This window comes from Trachymyrmex cornetzi, unplaced genomic scaffold (genome assembly GCF_001594075.2).
Source record: "Trachymyrmex cornetzi isolate Tcor2-1 unplaced genomic scaffold, Tcor1.1 scaffold488, whole genome shotgun sequence".
Taxonomy (NCBI): domain Eukaryota; kingdom Metazoa; phylum Arthropoda; class Insecta; order Hymenoptera; family Formicidae; genus Trachymyrmex; species Trachymyrmex cornetzi.
The window spans coordinates 179,927-193,162 of NW_017299706.1; the positions used below are offsets into that span (position 1 = coordinate 179,927).

The 13,236-nt window shown below is 34.8% G+C and overlaps 3 protein-coding genes across 9 annotated transcripts in view; 2 read left to right on the forward strand and 1 right to left on the reverse strand.

The window, feature by feature from the left end:
• The window catches only part of LOC108765416 (uncharacterized), a 4,367-nt gene extending 1,884 nt beyond the window's left edge, over positions 1 to 2,483 (forward strand). Inside the window, exons 1-4 of one of the 3 annotated variants that reach the window (XM_018514125.1) lie at positions 368 to 725; positions 1,529 to 1,668; positions 1,758 to 1,856; positions 2,084 to 2,483. In XM_018514125.1, coding sequence (XP_018369627.1) covers positions 1,592 to 1,668; positions 1,758 to 1,856; positions 2,084 to 2,258 — 351 coding nt within the window. In that variant the 5' untranslated portion in view covers positions 368 to 725; positions 1,529 to 1,591 and the 3' untranslated portion in view covers positions 2,259 to 2,483. Of the gene's footprint in view, positions 1 to 367; positions 726 to 1,528; positions 1,669 to 1,757; positions 1,857 to 2,083 lie in introns of those variants that run through there. The other 2 variants (XM_018514127.1, XM_018514126.1) reach the window with 2 other exon arrangements.
• The window catches only part of Gbs-76A (Glycogen binding subunit 76A), a 22,827-nt gene extending 18,813 nt beyond the window's left edge, over positions 1 to 4,014 (reverse strand). The window contains exon 1 of the mRNA XM_018514118.1: positions 3,890 to 4,014. The gene's annotated coding sequence lies outside the window, so the exon portion shown is untranslated. The remainder of the gene's footprint in view (positions 1 to 3,889) is intronic.
• Positions 4,015 to 4,228: 214 nt separating this feature from the next.
• On the forward strand, positions 4,229 to 12,438 carry aln (divergent protein kinase domain 1C). Of its 5 annotated transcripts, none has more exons than XM_018514124.1 (4): positions 4,229 to 4,467; positions 10,023 to 10,183; positions 10,348 to 11,035; positions 11,348 to 12,438. In XM_018514124.1, exons 2-4 carry the CDS (start codon positions 10,050 to 10,052, stop codon positions 11,576 to 11,578), a joined length of 1,053 nt encoding a protein of 350 aa, XP_018369626.1. In that variant the 5' UTR covers positions 4,229 to 4,467; positions 10,023 to 10,049; the 3' UTR covers positions 11,579 to 12,438. The 5 variants fall into 5 exon arrangements, with proteins under 5 accessions (XP_018369626.1, XP_018369621.1, XP_018369623.1 ...); XM_018514119.1 differs by lacking the exon at positions 4,229 to 4,467 and adding an exon at positions 5,946 to 6,112; XM_018514121.1 differs by lacking the exon at positions 4,229 to 4,467 and adding an exon at positions 6,031 to 6,422.
• The last annotated feature ends 798 nt before the right edge of the window (positions 12,439 to 13,236 follow it).

Consider the following 13,236-nt stretch of genomic DNA (forward strand, 5'->3'; position numbering starts at 1 on the left):
TATAGGCTGTTCTACCCACGTATGACAAAAAATGCGGTAGTCGCCAAACACCCTGTATATATATATATATTCAATGAGCATCAGTTAATGAAAATAAATATAAGAAAAATTTATTTTTTTATTTATATTTCTATGAAGAAAACGCGCCCTTTGGACCAGCATTCGCGGACATTTTTCAAGTTCTTCATCGAGCATGAGCATCTTTTTTACAATATGCAGATACGAATTTTCACTTGACAATGAAATACAATATATTTATGCGCGAACCTCTCCTTTCCATTTCTCTTATCCTCTCTCTAATCCGACATATGTCAAGTGCTACGTAATGATATAATCGTAGATTCGAGACAGTGTTAATAAGAAGCAAACGACGGTATTACCGCCGCGCCGCGTCGCGCCGGAAGGATGAAAATACGGTCGGCCGATTGGCCATTGCACTCGACGATGCACCGCGAGACAGAATCGACCCTCCACCTTCGTCCCTTCTCTCTCTCTCTCCTCTACTCGTCTCGTTTTGCTTTTTTTTTTCTTAGTGACTGTGTAACCACTCCCTGCCCGGTTCTGTCGGACGTTCGCCGCAGTTCACCGTCTGCAAGAACGCACCGACCTACCGTGTATCGTCACGCACGATCGACGCAATCGGTACAACACATCGGTTATAGTTTGTTCTGTTTTCTTCACGACGCGACGGTGAAGCTCCCAGCGATTTATAAAATTGACATGAGGTAGTGAGAAACGTTTTTATGATACAATTAAATTTCTCCTTAAATAACTCATCCTTCTTAACCTTCTGAGGACCGGCATGTTTTCGATCGACTTTTTTATTTTAAGGGCTAAAACTTTTTTATCAATGTCATGGGGTTGAGTGGCAAAAAAGATGGCACCACTGTCGAATCTCTAAAGGGGTCTCCGGTCCTCTACAGGGCTGGGTGCATCCAGATGTTCTTTTATCCTTGTTTAACATTTATGAACACAAGGATAAAACAAGATCTGGGTGCATCCGGACAACAATTCTGAACGGCTCAGATTAATCATATTAAGCAAAAGTATTTAGATATAGTAATATAAAAAAAGAGAGGATTGTGTGTTCTTTATTCTAATGAAGAACGACGGAAAGCGTGCAATTTTTATATCAACATTTATCTACATACGATGCAATTTAAAATTTATCAAATGATTTATCTCGTTTAACACAAGTGCTAATAATTTGACGTTATAGGAAGACGTTAGGTATATAGAGAAATATTTGGCTTACGTAAAAGTATTTGACTTCTTATAAAAAAAATTCTGCATATATACAAGATGTGTTTCAGAACAATCAACTGCTATTATCAAAAAATAATACTGATAGTACAATTTGAAAAAACTTTGAATGACAATAAGTAATGAAAATTAGAAGATATTTGATTCTAATTTTAAATATAATATACAGAAATAATAATTTTTTAAAACGATAAATTCAAATTAAAATAACTTTATAAAATAATATTTTCTTATTTTAACATATACTGTCGTTTTTTTTTAATAGAATGAAAAATCAAAAAATCTTGGCGAAACTTTGTAAAACGCTGGCAACGAGTGGATTTACGGAATGAGGAACGACCCTTTGAACGATGATCTTTTTCAGTATTGTGACGAGAGAAAAGTGGCTCCTATGCCACTAATGAGGTAAGACCGACGACGCAGGCGCGACACATTTAAGAAAAATCCATCCTGTACACTGGATCGAAGGTAAATTTTTTACTATGTCCCAACAGTGCCCAACATGATTTACGATGGTGGGGGTTCAGATTAATAGGGGTATCAAAGGTGACCTTCACTAATTATTTTAGAGAGTCGCCTAATCCAAGAATACAGTAAGATTCGCATTTTACAATCTCTCTCTTCCCCTTTGCTTATTCTCATTGCACAACGTTTCTGCTAGAATACAATAAAACTGAACAAAACTAACATTTAACATATTGTATTAAATTTTAAAATAGAAAGAAATCCAGACAATTTATTCAAATTTGCACATGCGAGGAATTTCATTAACTTTAACAATAAACCTTGGAAAATAAAAAAGATAATATTTATCCTTCAGTCTTCCATTCAAGATCACGGCCAATATAATGGAAATGGCATACTATGACCTTTATCGACTGGGAGATCTCATCGGGATTCACAGTCTGGCGAGCGTCTGCGCGCGATCGGCGGATTGTAATGTTCGATCACGGTCACGATTCGCGCCTATTCGAGCAGCTAAAAAAGATGAGTAACACAACATGAAACGTGAACAACACATGCAAGTAAAAAAGAAGAAAAAGGGGACAAAGAAGAGGAAGATATAAAAGGTCAAAGGCGAACCTACTTCAATGACTTGGAGATCAAAGACTAAACTTGTTCTTTTTTTGCTTGTCGAGATTGGACGGAGAAACATTCTTGTGACAATCTTAACCGTTAGATTGCATCCATCCAAAAGGATAACACATTTTATCAGTCCAATTAGTTACATTTAAATATTTTTATATTATAAAGAAATCTAAATCTTTTCATTTAAGAGTCTTCAATTCAAGTTGTTCACATCACGAAATCAAAGTTTATATTGCAGAATAAATTTTTTATGACATTTGAACAAACCGATTTACAATTTCATTACAAATGGACTCTGCACGAGCTAATATTTCCGTTTGCGCGAGATGGATCATCAAATCGCTTCAACTTGCCCGTAAAGCAGTAACGCGTTTATTTTCGTCCGATGGTAGAAACTGATGTGAAAGCAATTGCAATCTTCTATAAGATGTATGTACATAGATTTCATGGTAGCACTGTCAAATATTTTTTCGCGCTGCGAAAAAAAAATGAGAGAGAGAGAGAGAGAGAGGAGGAGGAGGAAAGAGAGAAGAAACTCATCTTACTGAGAATGAGATTCGTATTGGTAAACAGTTTGTCAGGCCGCCAGTTTACGATAACTTGTCTAATCGGTGAACTTTCTGTGCGGGCCTCGTTTATTTTTAATTTTTAAAAATACTCACGCTTCTCCCTTTTAGCCTGATGCAATTTTTTTCAATCTTTATTAATGTTGTACAATAATCATTTACGAATTCACAGAAAGAAAATCCAATTTTTAATTCTTTCTGTGAAAAAATTAAATTAATTTTCGTACATTTTGTTTTTCTTTAAAAGGCCTATTTTATATTTACCCCGACATATAAAAGCGATTTAAATCTTTTAAATATCTTTTTTTGTCATTGTCATCCCACGTTACATATATCAATGTCAAAATCGGAGCATTGGCATCGCAACGCGACTGCGTCAGATGAATAAAGACGATATAATCAAGCGAATCGTCAATGTAAACGCAAGAAGCAAACTCTACACACGCACGCACAAAGCTAATCATATCGTTATGTCGATCTACACAAATCTTGTACATTACATTCACCCCCGACCAAGGGGTTAATGATTGTAAATAAAAAGAGAGACGAGGAAAGTATCGACGATTTTATTTATTTAACCTTTTTAACTAAAGTTATCACAGAATTATTTTAACAAAATTTAAAAATCTCTAAGAAAATTTAATTAAAATTTGGAAAATTTTTTAAAAATCTAATTTATCGAAAATTTAATTTACCAAAAAATTTTTTTAATTCTAAAACAAAAACTTTTTTTACAATTTGAATCAATGTTTATTAAATAAATCAATCAAAATTAAATACGTTTACTAGGAATGTTATAGTAAAATCTTCAACTCGAATTGCATCAAAATATGAAGTATCATATGACATCTTCTATAACATTTTCACATTTTCACATTTTTCTCATATGTTTAAATGCCATTCTTTTTTCTAAAAATAGTGCTTAAATGCTACTCTTTTTTTAAATGCAATCATACGCGCGCTGAACTCACCAATTCTCTGGAAGATGATCCTTTTTTTATTTTTAAGACTGAAGCTGCACGAAGTGAAATGCACTCGCGTTCGCACGTCCGCTCGGCGAAACACTTTCGCGCTTCCGGTTCTGAACTTTGCAAAGAACCGGATTTTTAGAGGGAGATCCGCATCGGACGAACGACAGTGACAGCGACGGCGACGGCGACGTCGACAACGGAGCTCGACAGTGGACCTTCACGTGGACGTGCGACGTCTCGTGTAAAAATGACGACGATATTCTCTCGCGCCGGAACGACTGCCGGCGGTACAAGGGCGTCGAAGGTCGCAGCTGCGCGTCGCAGCACGCAGGTGCGTCTCTGTTTCTCTCTCTCTCCTTCTTGCTTGTTCACATATTGGTAGCGCGCGCGATTCAGAAACCGCTCGGACATGACACGACGCAACGCGCCGATGAAAACGACGTCTTCATTTTATAATCGTTAAAATACGCGAGAAGATAAAATGCATTGCTGAAAGACAAAGATGGGAAGGAGAGAGAGAAAGAGAGAGGCCGCTCTTCTCAATTGATCACGTCTTCTTACCGTAATTAGAGAATGAAGTAAGCAGAGATTATAATTTTTCAGAACACTATCTCATTCAAGAAGAAATCAAAATCATAATTCTTTTGAAATTTCGTACATCCATTACGTTAATCAAAATGCTAAAAAAGAAAGAGAGAAGTTATTGGAAAGTGTAAAAGGATGATGCCATAATATATGCAGCATTGTTTAATATGTTATATATTAATCTTTCACCATGCTTTGTAAAGTATGGAAATTAATGCCTTACATTTAAGTAGAATGTAGTAAAACATAAATAATTTCTTAGCAGAAATTTATTTTTTTAAATAAGATCATGAATCTTACGGTATCTCTCTCAATAGTCTCTCTCTCTCTCTCTCTCTCTCTCTCTCTCTCTCTCTCTCTCTCTCTCTCTCTGTGAGTGTATATGAGAGTATTATAAGCTAGGTTAAACTTATATTTAGTTCGGATTCTTAAAATTGTTTGAATTAATAATTTCCGCAGAATTGTTTCTTAATTAAAATTATCGCGTATATTACAGTATTTATGCGATGTAGAGTATACACTAGATTATACATGCACAGAACTTGGAAAAAAAGATATGTATATGGAACAAATGCATTCCTAAGTATACGTCAATTAAGCATTTAAAATCAATTTGTGCGAATCTAGACGTACAAAATCAACGTGTAATCAATGATAATGACAAACAAAATCAGTCGTTGTAAATCTGTTCTTTGTAGCTGAATAGTAGAACTAGTTCAATAATAAGATTATAAACATATGAACTAGTTCAACTAATGCAGTACTTAAAATGAAGCATATAAAATATATATTTGAAATTTAGCGATATATGTATACGAGTAACAGGAAATAAAGTTTTTAATGCAATCCAGTGATAAATTATGTAGAACACCTATCGTTGAGTATCGCTCAGGGCGATTTAAGCTGTTCTACGGAATATACGGATTATATGGAAGAGATGGAACGTCGAAACACGGAGCATCTCGAACAAGTACCTAATAACGTACTTTAACAAGCTGTGCGAAGAACATGATGCTAGACGTGTGTATCGCGAAATGAAAAATTTGGCGAATATCTCTCTGGCGGGGTGATCGCCGATCAGCGTACGTTCCTGATAGAATCGCAAGATTCGCCACGAGAGGCGCAGCGTCGCGACGCTCGCCTTCCTCGTTCTCATACTGTGCTGCGGATTATGCCGCATTGCCGCAAACGTTCGTCATCGACGCGACCCGAGGGTCGTAGCGGCAACGGCTGGCAACGGCAGCGGCGACTAGGCCACCAGCGGATACCAGCGGATACGACGAAACGGAATGTTGTCGCGAAGCACGGTGTCGTCACGAAAGACGATGAGAGGATCACGACCGCGAAGCCGGGTCGTAGTCGATGAGATTGAAAAAGAAGAGGGGAAAAAATAAGAAAATAAGAAAATAAAGGAAAAATAAAGAAAATAAAAGCACAAGTTCACTTACCTTGATCACCGTCAGGAACCTGACGATCGGCAGCGCGAACATGAACATCCGTCGGCTGCCCGGTTTCATGTACCACTACAAATTCGTGACGGTCCTCCTGATGTCCAGCCTGTTCCTCGTCGTCTACCTGCTTCTACATTGGGGTATAATGTGCACAAATCTCGAGGCCTGGCGTCACGTGTCTACTGTGGTGAGTTTCACTGGGTGCAGTTACTCCGATCGGAACACCGTGCGCAATATCGCATCTTCGATACCGATCGCGCGAGGATTAAGTAATGAAGTTGGCATGGGGGGTGAATCGGGCGAATACGTCGAGATCGAGATAGTGAAGGTGTGCGAGAGTCGAGTCGAGTCGGTGGTGCGAGTGAATCCTGCGCCCGCCGCGCCGGATTTCACGAAAGGGGATGAACGGGGATGAAAGCGAACGCACGCGTACTCTGCCGCAGCCTCCGGAACGGAGCAAGCATGCCGATCACCCCGATCATCTCCGCAGCTTATTTCTACGTCTTACTCGCTTACGATTATTTCAAACGAGCGTGTATGTACGTACATTCGCTCTATCGGATTTTCTCTACAGTACTTCGTTTTGCGAATGAAAAGCGTAACAATCCGGACACGGCCCGGCCGGCAAACAAAAGTACAAGTTCAGTACAAAGATCAATTAAAACATAATTTGCGCTCGCAGAGGTCATTGATAAAGTGTGGACTCCTATGATTAAAATTGTAAACTTTACATGATTCACTGATAAACTTATCATTACGGAAGAGAAAGTCAAGTGTACTCTTGGCCCGAAACTGGAAAGTTCAGCTTTCCAGAAAATTGGCTGAGAGAGATAACTTATCCGGAAAAAATCTACTTACGATCGACTTTCATATATCGTTTTGACTGAATAATTTATTGATAAGCATTTAGGAATTTATTTTGACGAGAATTTACTTGTAAATTCAAATTGCGGTGATAATCTGGCAAGGCTGCATCCTAGTAACCCAAATAGTACTTCAGACATCAATCTCCATAAAATATTCCTAATTTTATCAAAAGATTGATCTATACTTGAATAAGAAATTCCTAAAATGTTTCGAAATGCTTAATAAGGTTCTTTAAATTCCATATTACATCGAATAATGTCAACTACAAGATAAAATTATTAAAATTATAATTCAACTGTGATTTTGATTTTCTTTTTTATCGAATCGATAGGATATACATTTACTGCAATTATTAATGATTTTAAAAAGTTACGTAGATCACGTAGATTAAAGTTTATTGATTTATAGAAAAAGATAAAATTATTACATTGACTTATAAATTTTTGCTACAATATTAAATAATTTTTTTTTACAAAATATATCAAAAGTTTTCGCGTCAAGATTTTATTTATTAAAATTATTGCAACTCTAGATTTCTTTATAATTCGTAATGTCTCAGGAATATCCTTTAGTAAGCATAATTATAGAAAGATTTTAAACTACAGGTTGAAATTTTGGCTATTATGTCATTTTAATCCTGATTTACATCTCAAGATAAAATGACACGATGGCGTTGAAGTTGCCCGAACGTAGCCTTAATCAGGCTTAAAGATGATGAAGTCTTATATGATTTAAATCCTATATGTTACTGGTTATTACATTCTAACAGTACAGTCGCAGCATACAATTAAGAGGAAAATCGCTTATGTAATACTCGACCGACACACGCAAGAATGTCGTGAGACAAGAGCGATAACATATAACATCTAACATTTTTTTCATAAACTTTACTGATGTATATACACTCATTCAATTAAAAATTTTTTAAAAAGATTCAAATGTTATCAAATCATTCTAAAAATTTTTATAGTTTTTTCAAACATATTTTGATTGCACTTGTGAAATAAATGATAGAGAGAAAGAGAAATGTGCAGATTTTTATTTTACCTACTGGACGTTAAACAAAAGGATGTTTAAAGAATAAATAGTATATTCATTACCTAATCGACGTATAATGAATATAGATAAAAAAATCACATACGTATATTTTCATATAAATGGACATTCTAAATTAAAATTAAACTAATAGAGATGGATCGCAACGTACATAATTTTAATTTAATAATTAAAAATATCTCTTCATCATATGGTGAAAGTTACTTTTATTGGAAAGAACAAAGAGGTAGATATAATTACTCCATTTTAACAGTGATGTAAGCATGTTGGCTTGACTTACTATTACTTCAAATAAATCACTTATCTGTTGTATATTTTTTGCATTTTTTAAAAGGGTGTTATTTTATATATATATATATGTAGTATACTCTTGAAACATTCGTTTTCTGGTAAAACGTAATAGTGTACAATACCTAATAAAAGAGATAAGGCAATTCTCCGTCTTGAGAGCGTTTTCGATAAGTACCACCTCGGATGCGCAGAATGTGTAGTGCAGGCACATATGACATGCCTGTACGAGAGCCACGAAGTCGCGTCGTCCTCTCCCGAGACCGTTCCCTCATCGTAGCTGATTCGGCCGACTAAAAATATCACACGAACGAGCTCGTGCAACATAACGACATTGTACAACATGCACACATGTGGTTTACACGAATATGGGTGTTGCCCACGCGCGCAACAGAGCTATGCTCTTTCATTGCTCTCGATTCTCGTGACTCGGACAGTGCGTTACAGAAAGAAACTGTCCACTGAAACGTTCGTTCAGCTTTGTTATTAAACTAATATTTATTCGAAATGAAATAGCGCAAAATCCTTTATTCATTCGCAGATAAAATTACTTACAAGTAAACCTACCTTTTGACTCGCCGAATTTAATGATAATCACGAGTACTTAATTTCTTGCATTTTAGCTCACTCTGTTACAGCTAGGATAGAGCGGGGCTAGTTGTGACACTTAATTCTTCTTTAAGTTATTATAAATCTGCAGACACAAATACGATAGATTAATAGTAAATGCTTTAAAACGTTGCATGTTCGTCTAGCTCAGTAATTAAGTAATTATAAATCCTTAATATATCTCGTAAATAAGAAAAAATTATGTTAATTGCAAGGCTACAAAGTGGATCGATGTGCCCCACATGAGGCATGTTGAGCATTCTCGAAGGATAAGTTGAGCCATGAAGATATCATCATTTAATGAGAGGTTATATATTATTAAAGACATGAAAGGATTATGTGTTATAGATTAATTAAAATTTTATTATTTTCTTCTTATGTATAGTAATTTGTGATACTCTCTCTTTTCAAATGCTTTAATTAACAAAATTAGAAAAACTAAAATCTTTACTCTTTATAATAATAATTATACGTAAAATATATGTTTAATTAATCATTAACAAGCTCCATATCGGTGACTAAAATATTTTTTTTTATAATTGGAAAACCGTAAATAAAATAGCAACTTGAACATTAAAGTTAAAAAAGACGTTAATAATTTATAAAAACATATATGATTATTGTTAATCTCTTTAATTATCATGTAGATCAAAAAGAATATTCACCTATTAATTTTACTTTTGATGTACAAAAATGAAAAAGCGCACATCTTTAAAATTCAGAATTAGCTGTAATAGAATGAGCTAAAATGCAAGAAATTAAATATCTACTCGTGCTTATCATAGTTTGCACTCTTAAACCTGCACCATTGTTGATGAAAAAAATATGTGTCTATTATTTTCATCTGCTCTACAAATATACCTTAAGTTCCATTAAATTCGGCGAGTCATAGAAAGGTAGGTTTATTTTGTTAGAAACAGAGTAATTAAAATAATTTTTACTAATTAATATAATTATCAACTTGACTTTAATAGTTATACCTTTTCTGGTTCAGAATCTCCCTCCCTTTTGCACTTTTTCCAAAAAGTTTAATTTAATTTCAAATAAAATTTTTAATAAACATTAATATAATAAATATCAAAAGAATTGCAACGAATCATGGTTATAACGTTCTAGTTTTAGAAAAATGATTATTTGTAAATAATTATTTATCAATAATTATCATTACTTAATTCACGTAATTTGCGTACATTTTCTATTTTTCTTCTTTTTCGATTCCGAAATTGAAAATTTTCCGCTTATTCGCGTAGTACTCGATCATATAATTTCCATTTTAGTGCAGCCAGCACCGAGACGGTACAGCGATGGGAATTCTCTGCGAACCACTGTGCAGAGAAAAAGGGATAAATTCGCTAGCATGTGAGACGCTCCATGCGGGCAAAGAGGCTGTTTTCTCCGCGCATTGGGAAGCGACACGACTTGTATTCAAGGCTTCGAGGTATTCCTTTGTTCTTTTTTCACACTATGCGAGAGAACCGAAGAGTTACACGCTTTTCTCAGCTTTTCTAATTTTTTTTTTGTTACTTTCATATTTTTTAAATATTAGAAAATGTTAATCCTCTCTCATATATATGAATTAATCTTATCTTAATTTGCGTATAGGACTAAAATCCCTTCGGAGCAATTCGAGTCGCTCTATTGGATGGATGCGACCGGATTGCAACACTTCCCATCTGAGGAGGATTTTATCATCATGATCAAAGATTTAACTATCAATAAACTCAACGTGACTCTTACACGACATCAGCTAGAAAGACTCGCCCGGTTGCGCACCCATCGAGTCGAGACCGATGCCACGAGACGTCGGCTGGAGATGGAGAACCTTTGGCCGTTGCTGCAAGAGAATGAATATTTAATGGCGATTTTGTACGAAGATAGGGATGTGTTTCCGCAGCCGATCGGCACGTGCGGCACATTCTACGCGGTCGAGTACGTCCGACCGATCGAAACACCCACGACGGTGTTAGCGTTGTCCGATTCGAAACCAGAGTGGGCCAAAAGGTTAAAACTCGCTGTGATGATCCTTAATCTACTCGAAGAGTTGGAGACGAATTTTCCCGAGCCACTTTATCTCTGTGATGTGAAAATTAATCATTTCGGTTTACCCCTGGGCGGGCAAAAACTGAAATTCTTAGATCTGGACGCAGTCTTCCCTAAAACCATTATCGATCGTATTATCAGTGACGGTAAGAGCTGCGAAAAGCATGAGGACTGTGATTATTTCGATTGCCGGTCTACCTGCTCGAAGGAGAAACGCTGCGAATCTCCGGTTCTTAATAATAATTTACAGGTAAAATTAGTACTATTAAGTTTTTTTTTTGTTATATTTGATATTATATGTATTTAACTAGTATATTTTTAATTAGTATATTTTTCATACACGTATAAAAGTATTATTTCAAATATTTTGACGGTATTTTCGATAAAATAATACATTACCATTGTTACTTTTATTGCGTATTACTCCTTGTTACATATAAATAGAATTATTTAATAGAAACTCTCTAAACAATGGATAAAATTTCAGTTGTTATTACTAATTTTAATATTTTATTTCAATTTTATTATAAATTTTTGTTGCAAGAGTTATGTACGATTATAGATTATTTGTGAGAAGATTTTTCTCGGTTGGACGCTCTCAGGGACGATAATTATTCCTGGATTGCTCATGTCGGAGCATACTACTAGCACATTGGCAGTGTTATTGAGACAATGCGCTAATCCAGACGGCGGCACGACGCATTTACCACGTGCGGCAGCGCCAGACAACTTACAGAAACGACTTTACAACATGCTTAGCGAGATGGAACAAGAATACTCGGCATTTACGTGAAAACAAAATAATATTGATAAAAAAATTATTTATCTAAAATTACGAAATCAAGTGTCCTCTTTTCGATGCTGATGATAAAAACTCTATAAATTTACAATCAGAAATACAGGATTTATATTTCTCATTATAAAGATTTTTTTATAAAAATTGAAATCGTAAAAATGACACTATTTATTTCAAGTTAGAAATTATAGTACGTATGTACCTACATACATAAAATTGCACACTTTTATGTTACATATTAGTATTGTATGCAAGGTGTCCCATAACTCTTAATTTGGAGACGAGGTAGTTTCTCCCGTCAAGTATATTTTTCAAGTTTAGTACATTATATAAAAATATTTTTTTTATATTATTATGAAAGAGACACTACCATTAAAGAAACGTAGCGCGCTATAGCACATCCTTTGTAGGAAGAAGAACGCTTATGTAATAAAAAATTATTGTTTTGTTTAAATAAATTGAGAATATAAAAAAATGCATATATTAGGGAAGAATATAGATTTTTACAATTAAAATGAGAAAATAACCATGTCCGTAAAACCTAAGGTTATCGTTCTTTTCCCCAAACATGTACTCTTTTTTTTGGGCGTCCAGGCGAGTTTTCAATGTGTACTCTTTTTTATACTTTTAGGACTTAGGAGCGAGCGAAGGGATGAGTTATTAAATCGGACGTTATTAAGTTACTGTGATACTGTCACACATGAATAGGGTGACCAAACGTTCAATTTTTTCCGGACGTGTATTCCTTTTTTTCTAAAAACATCCGGGGACATCCAACCGAGTTTTTAGCGTGTTTGAGATATTCATTTTGAGAGAGAAAGAGAGAGAGAGAGAACGAGGGAACTGGAAATTATTAAGTCCACTGCAAATAAAATACATAGTAATGATTATTGTATATCTGTAATAAAATTAAAAAATTATTAGGTATTATTTTATTATATTAATATTTTTTTGCTAATACTAAATACATATTTTCATGTTCTCAGGATTTTTATAAATATACTTTTTTTTTCTTTTACTTGTATTGAGTTAAAATATATAATTTATTTTCTACACTATAATTTAACCTAAAATGTTCTCTTTTTTGTTCTACTTTTCAATCAGAAATGTCCTAATAATTTATCTAGAGATCTGATCATCCTAGCAAGGCCAGAATTAGACTACGCATTGAAGATTGAAATTTGACTAATGAGAGGACAACGAAATTTTATCTCTTTACTGGCGGATTTACGGGGACCATGCCCTTTCCCCCTTCTCCTTGGAATCTCCCTCTTTAAAAATATTTTATAATAAAATGTTATATATATTTTTAATATTTCTAAAATGCTTACAATTTTTATATTCCAAAAATATTTTTTAATTTTTAAGGAACTCTTAAGTTCTTGCGGCTTAAAGCTTACTGTTCTATTGTTAATTCCGCGTTATGCAAAAGTCTCTAATTGTAAGCACAAGGTTGAAACACCTATTGTAGATCCGGACATACGACCAATATGAATGCTCCCTAAGTAATGCCTTAAGACACCAATATCCTCTGATTGGTTCGTAACTTCTTAAGACTGTACTTAATGCTTAGTTCAGACTGGACTCAGCAAGCGTCAAACAGTGGAGCAACCAATCAGCGAGGCGATATTTACAATGGCGCATAAGATATCGCC